Raw genomic sequence first — 17,861 nt, 5'->3', positions numbered from 1 at the left:
GAGGAACATTATTCTAGAATTGTTGACATGGTTACCCACTCCTGTTACTGACCTCCTGCTGATTAACCCAGCTGAAAATTGTCTCTCCAGCTGTTTGTTTTTAGTGTCACTAACTTTTCCAGCTTCGAGAAGTGTCGGTACCATCAAATTCAAAATAAGCGATTAAAAAAAATACTAATAATAATATGTAGTAAACCACATGTAGTTTCCTCATACTGCTTCTGAAAATCATGTTTCATCCTTTCAGATGACCTCCTATGACTGAGCTGACACATGGAGACAGAGCTCCCCTGGGTTCAAAGTGTTAATGACTTGAGTGCCAATTTAAGGGGTCAACATGACTTTGAGGGGCCTCAAAGGAGAAAAATCCATCATGTAGAAAAACATCTGGCTGGTGCAAATAGTCTCTTTACTTGATGTTGGTGGTTTGTCGTTATCATTTTTGTGGTTTATAGTCTTTAAAGTGGTAGTGAAGAAAAACAGCTGTTTTTGTTCAAACTGGGAAAGTTTAGTCTCGTAGTCTCGTTCTCCACTGCTGTGCCTGAACATAACATACCTCAACACACTGAAGGGAGGTAAAATGTTACCAGGGGCTACCGCCTGCCCGCAGGCCCCACTTTGAGAACCCTGGCTGTCCTGTAAACGAAGGACATCACTGCAAGACTTTAGCAGCTTCACTAACAGGCTTCTGAGTTCGCTGTGATGATACTGAAAGTTACATTTAGCCACAGCTTCATAATTTGTGTGTGAGGTATTTACTTACATATTTTATGTTACAGAATGTATGACTAAAGCTATTTTTAAGTACAGTACTTATTTGAAGCATCTAATCAAAAACCCATTTAAAACACTAAACTAACTGAAACTGGAAGTACAAAATGCTAATTTCTGGGTCTTAGGATTCACTCCTTTAGCACTCTATGACTGAAAGCCACGGCTAATCTGAAAAACTACTTTAAATATTAATAGGATTGCTAATAGCTTTAAGTGTCATTTCCCCCATTTAAAAGCCCCTAAAATCTCCTGAGCCAGGCTTTTTTTTATTCTTCTAATCTTCGTATAAAATTTTACTGGAGGACAACAAACATTCAAAACCACCTCAAACACAAGCTGCAGCGGTAATTTCATGCATGCTCTCGATATCGTTTGCAGCCAGGTACTGTCTCAGGTCGTCTGCAGGCCTGCAGCACCAACCAGAGTTCAAAAGTTTAAACTCGGGCAGGATCTGCAGTCGGGACACTTTAAGCAACTTAGAGACGTATGGAGCCGTAATCCTTTGTGTGTAACTGATTTAATGAACAAAGTAAAAACAGAGGGTTGATCTTCTAATCCCTGCAAATGCTACAAGCTACTTGAAATACTAGTGAACTACTTTTCTTTCCCTTGATGTTAATCAGGACTGTAAATCCTCAGATTTTCAGATTCTGGCTTATCAATCTTTCAGAGCTGAATAAAACAAAAGCAAAGCGCTTAAGGAGGATCTGTGATATATCAGGCTGCATAGTTTTACATGGAATCCGTGTTGAGTGGTGTGTGGGTTGGTGTGTGCGCTCAATTCTCTGGCATGTGAAACAGATTGAGTTTCATAAGGAGATCTGGTCGTTAATTCGCCTGCTTATCTCCACGCGAGGCTCTGGACTAAATTTGAGTGCAATATATGATTCTTCCAGACACTTTTTATCTTTGCCGACTTCTCCGTCCACCTCCTCCTTTTCTCCTCATCATCCCTCCTCCCCACACCCTAATACACACACGCACACACACACAAGCTCGCCCTCCTCCTATTTGCCAAATACCTTCCAGTTGAAAAACACCCCATTTCTGCTGTTATCAGTCGAATGCATCACACGTCCCACTTCTCACGTTAGCCGATCCATGTTTATCCCTGTATTCAACACCGTCACCCCCCTATTAAAACTTTACTGTGCTGTGAGGCAGTTTGTCATATTAACGTTCTTCAAAACAAGACATAACTTTGATTCAGGGCATCACAGGAAGCGTTGATGCTCTGCAGCTGCAGCAGTTATAATCAACCACAACCCCCAAAAAACAAGCCTTCCAGGTCTGGTTTCAAATCACGCTGATAGTTTACGTTGGCCCCATCAGGAGCCAGAGTTCCCCCTATCTCCCTCAAAGAGCACCAATAGATGTTTGTCAGGTTTTTGTCACAAAGAGCAGCAGCCTGGACGTTTTTGATTTAGAAAACATTTTATACTTTAATACGTTTTTTAAGTAATTTACAGGACAAGACATTAATTAAACAAGTTACTTACAAGCCTGTAGTGCCACCTTGTGGTTGATCTTAATATTGAATACACTGTTTACATAGAAGATGAGTGGCAAACAATAGCACGTGAGTAGCCAAAAGTATGTGGACAGACAAAAGCTTGTGACCCTTTAATGTAAGAAATTGTACTGCAGCTTTGTGGGAGTTCAGTTAAGCTTTTTCCTGTTTCAGAGTGATTCATGTTTTCAGTTAGATGTGGAATAGCTTATCTAGCTGTAACCCCTAACCCTCACACACCGGGATAAACAGAATTAGTGCCACATAAATATTATTTCCTTGCTTTATGGCCCAGCTTTAGTGGCTAACCTACTGAGATTGCTTTGGTTGAAACAAGCTGCCATACTTCTTCTGATTGGCTGCCTCCAGCAAACAGAAGCGTCAAACTGCTGGACCTGTTCGCCTGAATTGACCATATCAGTAATATCCATTGTCACTGACATTGTGCAGATCCAAGAAGAGGAAAAACTGAAAATAAGCATTTTGTTCTAAAGGCTCACTTGTGCATAGAGTATTTAACTATATTTAATATCCTCCTCCACCTTGTATCAGTGTATATAGCACAAAATAAGGAAACCCATGATAGGTCCACATTAAGGTCTGTGGTCTAAGGAGCTTGGAAAGAAAAGCGTCTGGACTTCTTTAAGTTGCTTGAAGACGTTTCACCTCTCATCCGAGAAGCTTCTTCAAGTCCAGACGCTTTTCTTTCCAAGCTCCTTAGACTACGATGAACTGGATGACTGAGAACCTTCACAGACATTAAGGTTTGTGGTTTTTTTACAAGAAAATTATTTGGGTAATGTTTGGATGTCCACATATTTTTGGCTATGTTGTGCTCATAACAGTTGTTGAAATTATGCTGGTGCTCAGAAGATTTTCGTGTCTACATCCAAAGAAATAAATGTGCCAAACATGTATTAACTTAATACATTGTAATATTACAAATCTTTTAATAAACAACACAAAACAGACACAGACAGGTGACAATTTCAAAGAAAACCCAGAGTAAAGTGTCTCAGTGTGGTGTTGTGCTGCTGTAGGAGGGCTTTATTTTATTTTATTTTTTAAATCTAATATGGCTTTTTAATTATTTTAAAGGCAATGTCTAACATGTCAAACCATAATCTGCCATAGGAGTTCAACAGGGATGAGATCATGCTCATAGGTCACAGGGAGAGACCATTACAACTGGTATGGATATGGTTAACTGTAGGATAAGTGTGCCGCGTCATCTGTTTCTATATTACAGTTCCTTCTGCTACATTCACAGAACACATGTTCATTTTGTGCCTTCCAGACTTCCAGCCTTTGCTTTGCATTTGTGTACAAAAATAAAACTCGCTTTAAAAAGCTAATCAATCACATTGAACATCCCAGCATTGATCGCTGTAAGCATCTTACATTTTCTTGATCTTACAGGATGTCTTTCCTTTACGAAAACGACTTCTTCTTCTCACACTTTCCCACACCCTCAGTTTGCTGTGCAGTCATCCTCAGACACAGAGTTTCAGTCGGGGCTCACAGGCGAGTAGAGTTCGTCGTCATCTGATCATCAAACATTCAGAGAGATTAGTAAATGTTTTACATTTTATTCCTCCACAGCTGCACGTCTGTTTATTGAGATTTACCTGAATTCTGCATGTTTGAGGTTTGTCCAGAGTGAAGAGGACCATATGAGAATTTTGAAGCATCAGAAGGACCAACAAACGACTCCAATGGTAGAGGATCTGAAACGGCAAAAGCTTTTCAGTTTTAATTGAATAAAAAAGTATTTCAGACAGTCTGAGATGGACTTACATCTTTTATTTATTTACCCTCGACAAACTGAAACGTGACTATCAGCCTTTCTTCTTCTTTCTTGAATTTTATATCACACAACAATATTTTTTTTATTTTTTTTAAAGCTAGAATAATCCCAGGACTTTTTTTTATTTTTATAACATGTAAACTACAACACTTTCCCTAAGTATCTCAAAAACTGAATTAAAAAAAAACATGGAGTCTATCTGGAAGAGGGAAGGAGAAAAGTTGAGAAAATAAGCTGACCTACAGGCATGACCACGTTCATCCTCATCCAGCACCCAACAAGGAAACAAATAAGCATATTCCACAATATTTATTTGGTAGAAAAAAGGACTGAGGGGAGTGAAGCGAACTCACCAGGCGTCACGTTGACGTAATCTTTGGGCAAGTTTTCATAGCATTCCCCGGAGGAGGTGCTGGACGACTCAAAGGAGTCCACTGAGATCTTTGACACTCTGGCGTACTGAGGATATGTCGAGGCACCGTTACAGCTTGGAAAGGCTCCTGTCATTGTATTTGAGGGCTGCGGACCTTAAAAAATAAAACACAAAATGGAGAAATTTTGTAGCACAGCTGGGACACAAACAAGAATTGTCTGTACGTGTGATTTCTTATTGGGGGGTTTTCTAAGGAACACATAAAAAAAGATGTCCTGCATTTACATCCATTTAGAAACAAGATATTTAATTTAGTCCTAACAGAGTTATATGTGGATGACCTCGTGCTGTTATGATTTGCTCGCTTTAAACTGTGAAATAATAACCTCCTCTGTAATTGGGTCAAATATCTTGCGCAACTTATGACAGAACAAATGATGGTGATGATATTTATAGATAATGCACGCTGATCTATGCACAAGCAAACATCCTGTTACGCATGACTGTACAGTTTGCATCTTTAGGGTACACTGTTCATCCGCTGTATACGGCACACTGGATGAACTACAGAAAAGCAGAAACTTCACGTAACTTTTAATGACCCTACAAGGTTATCACTGAAGAAACCAGGTTGTCTCAGGGTAAATGTGATGTTTGTAGCCTCTAATGTCAATACAGGTCAATTTTTAGAAAGAAATCTTGTGTATAGATTTCTTTGGATAATTGCATCGTTGTGGACCTTTAAGTTTTCAGGACACTTGTATAACTGTCATGTGGGAATCTGATTTGTGGGAATGTGTATTTTATCTTTTTATTTTGTTTCTTGTGTTTTATGTGATTTGATTTTTTATAGACCATGAGTCTGAAATAAAGATTTATCATGATGATGATTATTTTGTACCTATTGTTTGTTCTTTATGTTTTCTGTGTCTTGTTTTTGGTTAAAAGTGAAAGTCAGTGTTCCTCTTCCATTTACAGATTGTTGTCACAGCAGTAGTTTCTAATGGGAATGATGCATTTTGCTTGAGTTTTGCAAAGTGTTACAACTTTGCAAACGAACTGTGACTCACCTTCTTCACAAAGGCTCTCAAGACCTGAAGGCCTCATCAAAGGATTAACGTCTGTTCTGTATCGCTGAGAATCTGGATTTTAAAAAAAAGTGACACGATGCACACAATGCAATATTTTACAGAGCATCCTGCAAACATTCAGTGCAAAACAGCATGATCTGCTCACACACACACACACACAAACATGCAGATAGACAGAGCAGCTTCAACCGCAAAATGCAGAAACAGTGTGAGACAAAGAAGCAACGGCTGAGAAACGACACATAAATGCAGAGGAAAAATAAAAGAACGTGGCTCACTCCGAAAGGTGGATAAACTGACAGACGGGTCAATGCTTGGGTCATACTGCTCATAGTCTGTATCTACTGACGTGCTGTCAGCACTACTAAGCTGGGTCCAAAGGAGCCTGGGATTGGAGGGGACTTTTTGAGACAAACACACAAAAAAGATTAAACGATTTGATGAGATGAAATCTGCAACTTCCTCACTACCGTGCATGTCTATTAAATAGATAAATCGACAGATAGATATGCCTGCGGGGTTAAAGAAAGAAAAAAGCTGTGTTAGTGTTCGACATGTTGAATTGTTCGACCACTGACCATCAGTCTCCGCCGGGTTGGCGGTGACTTTGATGAGATTAACAGCCTCGTGATAGTTGTTGCTTTGACCAGATGGAGCTCGTGGGCTGCTGCGCGTCTGCTGGAGTAAGAAAGCTGTGCACATGTAAAACAAGACTTGGGTCATTAGCGTATGACATTTAGAGGCCCCGCAACGCAACTTAATAAAACAGATTAAATAGTTCAAACTTTAATGTATTGAAATATTTAGATTTTCTTTAACATTTTGCTGTATAATGTCAGAGTACTAATTTCTGTATTCTGCACTTTTATAACGCAGCATCTTAAAATTATAAAAATTTCAGATTCTAGGAAGCCCATGAATGTTTCTTATCTTAAGGCCTTACTTTTTGAGCGATTTACAGTGAGTGTATGGCTTTAAAGTGCCTTGGATTTGCAGTAGAAAATGGTTAGAAATGTTGATAATGAAATCCAAAATAATATATGCTACCTTCTTAGTGTTCTACTAATGTCATCTCCTCGTGTTAGGAAGAAGCTGGGTAAAACATATTTTTAAATGTGTGCTTTCTTCATCCTACTAACTTCAGATTAATTTCTTTCAAAGTCAAGGTAAGCCTGCAGCTCTTTCACAATCTAGTACATTAAATTAATTTGTACCTCTTTTAGGAATTTGACCTCTCCCATTACTTCCTAAATGTTGTGGACAAGCTGGGTGTCATGAAAATATTCTAGATGTTGTTGTTTTTTTGAACGTATCTTATTATGGGGGTTTAATTTTAAATTAAGGTTATTTTTTGGCGGTATAATGCGTCATCTTTTATCTGTTTATATCCACCTGTTTCCTGTCTGTACTAAAACAGATTCTAACTAAAAAAAACATTACACTGTTAGAATAAATAGGAGCTGTGCAGCATGTTTCACCCTTATTGATTTCATAAAGTGAAATATAAAATGTTAAACATCTACCTATGAAAATAAAAACATTTCTATAAAGTAATATGATTTGTTTGGGAAAATAAGCATATTTTTAAAAACTGATGGAAGAGATTTTTAATGAAAACTGTCTAAATAAACTGAATGTTAGTATTTCCATCATTACAGACAATATAACCTAAAATAATCACTAAAATTACTTAAAATAAAAAAAGGACAATAAAATATAATCTATTTATCTAATAAAATCTGAACAAACCGTGTTTTCTCCTGTAATGGCAGCAGAGCACCGTGTTTGTGATGACAATCACGAGGAGCAGGATGGACAGAGAGATGGTGGAGAGAAGCGGCAGAGACGCAAAAGGCAAATCTGCAGCAGCAACAGCGGCTGTGGTTCCATTGGCTGGATGCACAGAGAAGAAACAAATACTTCACTTTCTGATTATGGATCAAGACTAACCGCGACGTTTAAGAAACTGGTACTGAGAATAATACTTCAAAGAATAATTTAAGTACTTTTTCATAAAATAAAACTGTAAATATTTACCAGTTGTCCATTGAGGTGTTACAGTTGGATTAACCGTGGTAGCGTTAGGAAACCCCAGAGAACCTGCAGAACAAAAATATAATTTGTTCAACAAAACGGAGAAATCTGGTCACCTGGTTTCACCTGGATGTGAATTTTATTTATGCTACGACGACATTTTATGTGATTCCGTAACTATTGAACAGAAACTCCTCAGAGGACGACTCACTGCAATCAACAACTGTTAAATGAATAAATAAATGTGTAGGCACACGAATAAAAGCACTTCAAACACGTAATTATTTAAGTCACAGACAGAAATACGTTGGTTAATTACAATAAAATTTCAATTCAATTTTATTTATATAGCGCCAAATCATAGCAACTGTCAGGTCAAAGCGCATTATATTGTTTGATAAAGACCCAACAGAGAAAATTCTGACAATCACCCCTGAAGTTTCTTTCCTGACAGTGGGAAGGAAACTTCTGACAGAACCAGGCTCAAAAGGCGGCAGCCATCTGCTGCAACCAGGTGGGGTGGGGAAATGTATTTTTAAAAAATTTGAGTGTCTTAACAAAATTCCACCTTAAAATGTATTAAACATTTAATCCAGATGTTTGTTTTTATCCTGAATATCTGATCCCTTTAATATGTGCAAAGAAGTCCTTTTCAAAGAGTTGCTAATGAATAAATAAATTAATAAAATTCGCACTCATTGATTCCTCCTGTTTTGTTTGAGTGTTGTTTGTTTAACAAGTATATAACAAATAAAAACACCAAACTGTTTCCCTTACCTTCACAAATGACACCAGAAGCTTTTGAGTCTTTACACAGGAACCGATGATTTATGTATTCCTTGCACTCCCACAGACTCTGATCTTGTGATTTGCATTCATAGTAAAACACCGTGCCGTTGTTGTGGGTGAGAGGAGGATTAAACTGGGTGTACTTTTCCACCTTATCGCCACAGCCCAGCATGGAGCACACAATGGAAGCCATCATCTCATTCCAGCAGTTATTACACACGAACCACCAGCTGCCGTTACGATGCACCTCCAGTTTACCAGAGCAGCGGTCCATACCTCCAGTCAGTCTGAGGCCTCGCATCTCTGCAGAGACACAGATGTCACAAGGAGTAAAACTACTGGAGCAAAATGGCATAAAACATTCCCCAAAAAATAATGCAAGTAAATCAGCTGGTGATAAACCAGCGCTAAGGATAATGACTTTGATTTATTTTTTAACATATGACATACATAATTAACCTCATTCTCAAAAATGCATGAACAGAGATGTTTCTCCTGAGTTATGTTTGTTTGCTACACATCACTCATTCAATATTTCTGTATTTTTGCTGATCATTTTTTTAGTAGTGAAGATCACATTTCATGGAAACATAAATTTGAAGTTTAGTTATATGTAACTTTTAGAAGAAACAACGAAAATCTTTAAGATGTTTTTTTAACCAGTGCAGAAAGCAAGTTAAGCCCCAAGAATAAATGTTCACATTCAGAGTTGTTTTGTTAATAACATTAAAATTTACATTTTCTGATTTCTGCATGTATAAATAAACTTTTTTGAACTAGACCTGAACACACGACACCAGCGTCTTCTTTGTGTCCACAGTCTTGATCCTCCTCCTGTGTAGCCGGGCAGCTCCACAGGTTCTCCTCGTTGCCCGTACAGTTCAGATCGTCCAGGTAGATGGGTCCTTTCCCCGGGGGAAATAAGCCGGCCTGGCCCGTCACATTGAGAGCGTAACCGCAGCCGAGCTGGGCGCACACCACATGAGCATCATTCAGGTCCCAGTGGTCGTCACACACGGTGCCCCACTGCCCATTTTTCCATACTTCCACTCGTCCACCACAGCGGTCTGTCCCTCCTGCCAGTCGCACAAGCTGGTGTGCTGAGGATGACACCCTGTCATTATTATTGTGCATTACTCATCATTAATACTCGTGCAAATAATTAACCTAACAGCACAGTCTGGTGATCAAGATGTAAATCTTATGACCTGATAGTGTTAACTGAAATTATTACAGTCAGATCTGACAGTCACCAATCAAATACTTAGAAATCTCTTCCACTATGAATTCTCATTGCTTAAAAATCACAGCTCTTTATGATTTTTTTGTTTCTTAAATCCTTACATCTAAAGGTTAGTGCTCAGTTATTTTTGCCTGAGGCTAATTCAGAGTCACTGTCAGGGAAACACACAAGGTTGCATATTTTTGCTTCTTAAATTTTGGATAATAAACAAGCAGGCAATCACTTAACCAATTAACATGAGGTTAATTAGTTAAACCCACTGAGTGACTGTGGGTCAGTAACAGGGGTATGATAAGGATCAATTTCTGTCCTTTTGATTCAGTTATAGACAGTCTAAGGGACTGAAAGACATCCTGGAAGTGTGTTAAACCTGCATTATTTTTAACATCCAGCAGGGGGCAAATCTCCTGGGTTGCCTTCCTCTGTGACCTCAGTTAACCCTTTTCAGATTGCTTTACAGGCTCAATGACTTGTTTTGTGTTGGAGTCATTTTTTTAACTTATAATTAGAAGGGAGGAATAACCAGGGTGTAGAGATTTCACAGTGAGTGCGCTCATCACATTCAGTCTGAAAACATGATACTTGAGGCTTCATAGCAGGATTTCACTAAGCAACAGGTCACTTCATGTTTGCTAAAAACATTTTTTATTTTTTTGTTTTTCAATAAAACACTCTGCTGTTCCAAGTTAGATGGAGACTGAGAGTTAAAATATATTTCTAGATCTCAGCTATATGTTATAAATTATAAAAGTAAAATATTGTAGTTGCTCAGTTCCAAAAACTCTACATGTAAAGGTTTAGTACTTTGGTAGAGCCACTGTGATCTGTAATATTAACACATAATGTTTCCCTACCAGCTTCCACACCTCAAACATGATTAACCAGTGTTTGCTTAAAGACGATGACGGACAGAGCAGATAAAAACTTAGGCCTGCTGCTGCATATTGGGAAAGGTTTCAGTGAGAATTAGTGATGGCTTCACGACTTCTGTACAGACAAGAGGAGGTGAGAATAAACCAGCGCGTAGGGCAGGAAGTCATTTATAGACAGGAAAGGGCATGTATGACATGCGGTCACACTCCTCAAATTCAGATAAACACAACAATAGTCCTCAGTTATTTTTAAGATATCTCAGACTGTTCATCGCCTGTTTTTGAATTGATGGTCCATAAAATGTGTGTGTGTGTGTGTGTGTGTGTGTGTGTGTGTGTGTGTGTGTGTGTGTGTGTGTGTGTGTGTGTGTGTGTGTGTGTGTTATATTAAAATACATGACAATTCCCTTTCTTTTAAAAAAAATATTGATAAAAAAATTGATAAAATATTCCTTCCATTTTTAGATTTTGAGGTTTTCCTGTTTATGTGTTTAGGTTAAATGAAAAGCATTTCATACGTTCCGAGGAGTTTCGTTCTATGTCGGTTTTGGAAATTTGGCGTGTGAGAAAAAAACCTTCTGGTTTCAAACCTCGCCTAATCTTTGTTTTTCTTCAGGTGCTCTAGTTTCCTCCCACAGATCTGTTAGGGTACAATGGCAGGTTACTGCCCCAGGGACAGGTCATGGTGCCCCCAGAAATCATGAATGTAAATATTTTTCCGAGAATGACAGTTTTTTTTCGTCGGTAGTGTTCAACATCAAAGTCAGAGTTATGACAAAGAAGTTCAGTTCTTTCTAAACGCTCAGATTTATATCTGACATGATGCTCAGAATTCTTGATGTTATCTCAAAAACAACCAAACTGATATCTCACAGCAGCAAGAGCAAATTCCTCAACAAATGCAAAAAGTCCTGCTTGTCTGAAATATTTAACAGCAAAATATCTTTAATCCTCCTACTGCAAATCCAGCCTTGCAGTAACACAGTACACTTCTATGCAATTCCAGTTATCAAGCTTCTTGCTATGTAGACCGCATTGTCTACATAGTAATATTTGTTGCTAATAATATTAATAACTGTGTCTCAGTGTTTGTATTAGTTAGTATTTATTCAGTGGCATAACAAGATAATATTTCAGTAAGTAGAAGAAAAGTAGAAAAAATGACTGGAGAGCTCCGTTTGTCTCCTCATGCTCCGAAGAAACATGTGCCTCCACGTGAAATCAACCAAAAAAAATCCAGTTTTCTTCTTATAGTTACTGTGATAGTCTAATATACACAGTTGTGGTCAGACTCTCACATGCATCCATCATGAATATGAATTTTATGGTAATTTGAGTCTTTTAATGATTATTTTGAACTGTTCTTTATGACTTTAAAAAACAAGTTTGAGTTTATTTTGGATTTTCTTTAATCCACACAAAAACTGCAGATTCCAAGATCATCAGTTCAAACAATTGTAGGTCTGTCCAAGTTATTTGTTTATGTCACCATTTTGCCACAATCTGGAAGAAGAACCAAACTCTTACCCTCAGAGGCTAATTAGTTCAGGTTCAGGATTAAATTTGTAGATAATCCTAAACACACAACTGGTTTTTATAAATAGATTAAGCAGGCTAACATGAAGCTTCTCCAGCAGCACTTGCAAAAGCCCTGACCTCAACCCTTTTAAAAATGATGGACTATGTTTGAAAGTATGCCCAGAAAACCAACCAATTTAAATTAACTCTACCATTTCTGCCGAGAAGAGTGGTCAAATATCCAGCCACAGTTATACCAGAGGCTTGCTAATGGCTACAAAGGCACCTATTTGAGGTGTCCATGGTAACAAACATCTGACCTCAACTGTATCTAGTTTCCTTGATATTTAGTTACATAAGTTTTAGTCTGAACACTCCGTTCGCTGTCAGATGAAACGAAAGTCCAGATGGTGTGTGAAATCTGTGTGAATATGTTAGCATCCTGATTGGCTACATCCATCTTGAATGCAGAACAATTTAATATTCGCTGATTGATGCTTTACAACTGTGAAGGTTGAGTCAATGAGGACAGAACCGGAAATTTCATGTAAACTAATACAGCGTCTATATATATTAAAATTTATATAACTGATTAGATTTTTCTGATTGCTGACATTAAAGAAAAGTCTTACCACAAACCACTTCATGGATCACACTGCAGGAACTTCCAACACTCAGTGAACAGTTCTCCAAACGTCCGTGTTGGTATGAACAGTTTTGAAAGCAGGTGATGTTGCCTGGTGAGCTGGTTTTATTAATAGAATGGACGCTGCCGCATTTAAGATCCTGACAGATCTGTTCAGACAACCCATTCACAGAGTCATTTGTGAGCGCCATTATGTCACTGCTCCTGTTCCTAGGCAACCTGAGTGTCCACTTGCATTTTCTACCAAGAGAGTAGACATAAGGGTCATCTGAGGACACACAGAAATAAGAATTAGAGCAATTTTTTTGTAATTTCATTAAAACAACCATGATAGCACACTGCAAAAAAACACATTTTTTCTTCAGGTTGTCTGTGTCTGACAATTATTTAATTTGAGTTAACACAGATGAAAAGGGACAAAGATCACACAGATTACTCCACATCTGAAACAAGGTGTTTTAGCTTCAAGCCAAGTTTCTTCTTATTGGCTCTACCATTAGTAATAAAATGTTGGAACAGGGAGTGAGAGAGGCTGATGTATCTAAGTGATCATATTAACACTATTTGTTCTCTCTGACATCACATAGAAGACCTGGCCTTGTCTCGCATGTAAACCTGCTGACCTCATTATTCAAAACCCTGTTTAATATGACTATCCACCATTAACAGCATACATATAACAGAAAATAGCAAGAGGGACAACAGGTCCAATTTAGTCTACAGTACATTTAACCTGCCACAGAATCTGTTTTAAAAATAAATAAATAAAACAACATTACTTCAGTTTATGGCAAAGTATGAGACCAAAGGAAAAGACCTTCTAAAATATCAAAACAAAAACTCTATATTAGTTATTTTTCCACATTTTTTGGCTTTGCTGTTTTTAGTGCTCTTTGTCCTAGCTAAAGTGACCATGATATAACATGTTACTTATAACACCACTACAGACACATCTAACCACTCACTAATCGAGTGGTTACTTGAGCAAGAACTGAGGTTTTTTCTGGGACACGTTGGTGTGGTTGACACATGAACGCGATCATTTCGACAACATTAAAAGCCACTAAACTGAATCTTGTATCTCTTTAAAACTAACATCTCGCTTTTACTTTTTGTCTTTTTGAAATGTGACATCTCGTATGGTCTTCATCTAAATGTGTCCTTTGTGACAAACATTTTTAACAACCTTCACAATATCTGATCGACTTTGCCAGTTTTACACTATGACTTTACAGAGAATGCTTCCACTGGGGCTATTTTTCTTTAGCTGTCAATTTTTTTAATTGTAGATTTAAGTGCCACATTTCCCTTGAGAAAAGAACTCAAGCGTGTTCCTCCTTTTATCTCTGTGCAGGATTGTGGTTGTGCATACGTCTTTGCAATCTTTACACGTTGGCGCCGCACACCAACTATCAAAGTGCTGAGATTAACCTCACAACCTTTAGCTATGCTAACACGCTGTATTTCTGGCCACCAGAGACCCTTCTTTTAAGATGCACCCTGGTGCATCTTGAAAGTCCCTGGCCACACATTTCCTGCGTGTATGTGTTCTGTCTACAGTACAAGCAATACGAAAATCCCTTAAAAATAGTCCTGTTTATATATTTAACCATTTTACTTTTAACATGGTTTATATGTTTATTAATTTTTAATCCCTATTTTTTCATCAGACATTCCAGTATTTTTAGCACCATTACAGCTTCTACTTTTGTTTTGAATCCTTGTGAATGTAAATTGTATGCACTAAAGTATTTTTGGGGCAAAAATGTGTTTTTCAGGATGCAGCTGAACTAAAAGCCACACACAGACACAAAACAGCAAGAAACTGTGCTTGCAAGGCAAAGCCAAGTTAGCGTGGGAGTGTGTGTTCTCAGCTCACTGTTTGATTTGCACCTGCAAAATTCACCAAGATGGGTTTTACAAGCAGGTCACCCCCACTTCCTGTGCTGATGAAACATTTATACTGCCTCTGAGTAGAGTGCTTATCCTGATTCTGGACAAAAAATTCTGGTATAACGGTGTTTTTGTACAAAAGTGAACTATGCGGAAAACAGAAAGGGAAGATCCCACTTACTGCTGATTTTTGTGTTATTTCCCTTTCCACTCACACGGATATCAGACGGGTCGTTTTCAGTGGTTGCATTTTTCAAAGCTGAAATCAAGAAAGGAAAAAAACTCTTTAGGAATCAGAAACAGAGTGAGCATCTAGTTGGAAAGCTAATCAAACTATGCTTTTAAACCACATGTACTGCAAAGAGTAACAGCTAAACGATGTGTCACCGTTTTCTGAGCAATTATACTGAAGTGTTTGATAGGAAACTACAACTAATCTCTCCTCCACATTTTTCACTTACTTTTCTAAGAGACTTCAGTTCTGATTTTCATTTAATGTTTCCTGCCCAAGCACCTAAATTGAAGGTTTAAAATAGCGTGGCGTGCTCGTTGCACTAAAGTACATGTGGAAAGTTTAAATAAAGGCTAAATAATACGGTACAAAAATTGGAAATATGTACAAAAAATGAAAATATACATGAAATATCGAGATTTGCTTTTCATCTTCATACCGATCATGTTATTTTCAGTCTATTTTTCCAAGGAAAGGTTCTCTACAAAGACAAATTTAGGATCTGACATGTTCTGACATAAATAAGCTAAAGTATTTATCAATAAACTGTCAAGTTAACAACAGTTTTATAACAACAGCAACAAAATAGCAAACAGGGTCTATATCGTTTTACTTTACCAACAGCACTGACTTCATGTCTTTTACGTAACATTTGAGATAACAGTCTGTATGTACATGAGACCAGTTAATATATATTTTAAATAACACAAGGGATAGATAATAGTATCATTTCATTTTACGCTGATTTCACAAAAGTTCTACTCTGTTTGTGAGAACAAAGCATTAAATAAATAAAAAACTGTAAACAGTACCTTGACAAAAAAAGTTCACGTGGATGATTAAGATGAATTTCAGCAGCTTCATTCTGTTGAGAGAGAGAGAGAGAAATACCTTCTACACTGTACAGCTCAAAGTCGAACCCCGGAGCTACTCAGACGTCTAGCTCAAATAGAGTAAGTCTGTCAATGTGGTTTCCTCTGTTGATCCCGTGGTGGTACCCTGCAAAACTTCCTAGTTGCTGCTTCGCAGAGGGAAGTGAAGCCTTTGTGGTACTTCAGCTTTTGTACAAACAGCTGTACAAACTTTTGTCAGATTATATATATGTGTATATATATGTATATCTAATATTTGTTTTTAAAATATTTTTATTGTTATTTTACATTTTTAATTGTTTGAATAGATGGATGGACTCTAATTGGGTTTTTTTCTTTTTTATTGTAGGTATTGAGGAAATTCGTGGGTTCGTTTCCTATAATAACGGTAATTAATTTAACAGTTTAATGCAGAGATCGCAGTTCTGTGCGTTTTACAAGGCTTAAGAGCAGGAAGAGAGCTGGACCTTTCTGTGTTAAACATGTAAACATGTCAGTGATTTCTTAGTAATACGTCTATGATGTATGAATTTTCTCTCGACAGAAAATAAATATATTTATATTTGCATGTTTCTGCAGTTAAGTTTAGTTTTATATGTTGGATGAAAACAACATAATTCAGTTCAATGTAGTACGGTTGGTGTAATGGTGTGGTGGATTTTTTTTCATGGCAGACTTGGACCCCAAATGATGTGTTTAACACAGCCTACCCAAATCTCTGTGAAATGTTTCCAGCACCTTGTAAAATCGAAGTCTTGAAAACTTAAGGCGAACAAATAAACTCTACCTAATGAATAGAATAGAATAGAATTCAACTTTATTGTCATTGCACATGCACAGGTACAGGGCAACGAAATGCAGCCTCCCGAAAGTGCATGTGATACTTTCTAGCAGTGTTGTTTTTTTTGTTGTTGTTGTTGTTGGTGGGGTTTTTTTGCCTGTCCCATTTGGTTCTTTAGCCGTCAGAATTGTTGTCTGAAGACCAACAAGGATACCCAGTGGATTTACTTTGCTAAATTAATCATCATGGCCTTGCCGTATCTGCGAATTTGATCCTTTGTTGTTATTATTTATTTTATTATATTTTCAGTTGTTACAGACGGGACAGACATGACTGAGGGATAGGAAAGGGAGAAAGAAAGATGAAGGAAAAGAAAAACAGAAGGGAAGAGGGACCGTGAGAAAGGGTACTTAAAAAGAGAAAGAAGAGGAAAAAAGAAAAAAAATCTCCTGGATCACCTGTTGAGAGAAAAAGAAGAGAAAACAGGCAACAAAAAAAACAGAGCAACATACTAAACACAACACCATCACATTAATCTAGCTAAGTGTAAACAGCAGTAAATACGAAATGTTGAATGTTGTTGTGTAGCAAGCAGGACCGACAGCGCACGTTGTGCTTGGAAATAGCAGCCAATAAAGGTATAGTTTATGTCTATGAACAGTGGACACCCGTGTGCACACCTGTGTGGATCAGCGCGCTTGTATTCAAAAGGTTTCCCCATGTAATGGTCTGCTAGAGGATGTAGAGAGCCATAGCCCCCTCCCCCAAGGCATGAAGCAGGCATGGAGGAGATCCAGGCTCCAGACATCCAGAGGCCCCAGAGTGCGAGAGCCCAAGGAGGACCACCGGAGGGGCATCCGTGCCACCCTCCTGGGAAGAGCTGAGGAGAGCCCCAGATGAGGGGTCACCCAGTAGCCATGGAACAGAAGCCAGAGGGGGCTGCAGTGGCGTGCCCGCCGGCTCTGCTGGCAGCCAGCTGTGCCAGAGTGAACTAAGGCGCAGGCCGAGAGGCCGGAGGCCCGAGGGCCCCCTTTGCCCCGGAAGAGGCCTGACCGAGCAACAGGCACCAGGCCCCGCCAAGTAGTCACCGGGAGTGAGCTGGTACATACCTGAGCGCCCAGCCCCGGACACCAAGAACCACCAACGCACTGACCCCTGAGGGCATCAGTTACCGGCAGGGAGTGTGGTGAGGGGAGATAGGCCTTTGGAGGGCCTGGGAGTTCCCAGAGAGGTGGAGTGTAAGATCCGACCTGACATATAAACACAAACATGCATTCCCACCCTCATGCACACATATACAAATACTCAGCACTCACCCAACGTAGGGATAGACATACACTGTACACACAATCACACTCCCCAAACAAACTCTATACCCCAGGTCCAGGTTCCCTCGCCCCTGGAGGGAGAAGCGGCACCTAGACCC

The 17,861-nt window shown here is 38.6% G+C and overlaps 1 protein-coding gene across 3 annotated transcripts; it reads right to left on the bottom strand.

Moving 5' to 3' along the window:
- Positions 1-2,204: 2,204 nt before the first annotated feature.
- On the bottom strand, positions 2,205-15,730 carry LOC101470484 (T-cell differentiation antigen CD6). Of its 3 annotated transcripts, XM_012924109.5 has the most exons (13): positions 15,595-15,730; positions 14,732-14,809; positions 12,644-12,925; positions 9,161-9,478; positions 8,367-8,681; positions 7,593-7,655; positions 7,305-7,448; positions 6,134-6,247; positions 5,834-5,956; positions 5,535-5,606; positions 4,445-4,618; positions 3,913-4,011; positions 2,205-3,829 (listed from the first exon to the last, which is right to left on the bottom strand). In XM_012924109.5, exons 1-13 carry the CDS (start codon positions 15,644-15,646, stop codon positions 3,792-3,794), a joined length of 1,872 nt encoding a protein of 623 aa, XP_012779563.2. In that variant the 5' UTR covers positions 15,647-15,730; the 3' UTR covers positions 2,205-3,791. The 3 variants fall into 3 exon arrangements, with proteins under 3 accessions (XP_012779563.2, XP_004569345.3, XP_012779564.2); XM_004569288.6 differs by having other exon boundaries at positions 5,834-6,247; XM_012924110.5 differs by lacking the exon at positions 5,834-5,956.
- Positions 15,731-17,861: the final 2,131 nt, after the last annotated feature.

This window comes from Maylandia zebra, linkage group LG22 (genome assembly GCF_041146795.1).
Source record: "Maylandia zebra isolate NMK-2024a linkage group LG22, Mzebra_GT3a, whole genome shotgun sequence".
NCBI classification, from domain to species: Eukaryota; Metazoa; Chordata; class Actinopteri; order Cichliformes; family Cichlidae; genus Maylandia; species Maylandia zebra.
Note: the sequence above shows the minus strand (reverse complement) of the source record. Positions and strands in the feature narration are given on the sequence as shown.

Excerpts from the sequence above, each read along its gene's own strand:
- LOC101470484 (XM_004569288.6), bottom strand. The coding sequence starts at position 15,646 with ATGAAGCTGCTGAAATTCATCTTAATCATCCACGTGAACTTTTTTTGT. Across the intron at positions 9,479-12,643 it reads GATCCATGAAGTGGTTTGTG|CACACCAGCTTGTGCGACTG; the intron begins GTAAGACTTTTC and ends TGTCATCCTCAG. Across the intron at positions 7,449-7,592 it reads AACACCTCAATGGACAACTG|CCAATGGAACCACAGCCGCT; the intron begins GTAAATATTTAC and ends CTGTGCATCCAG.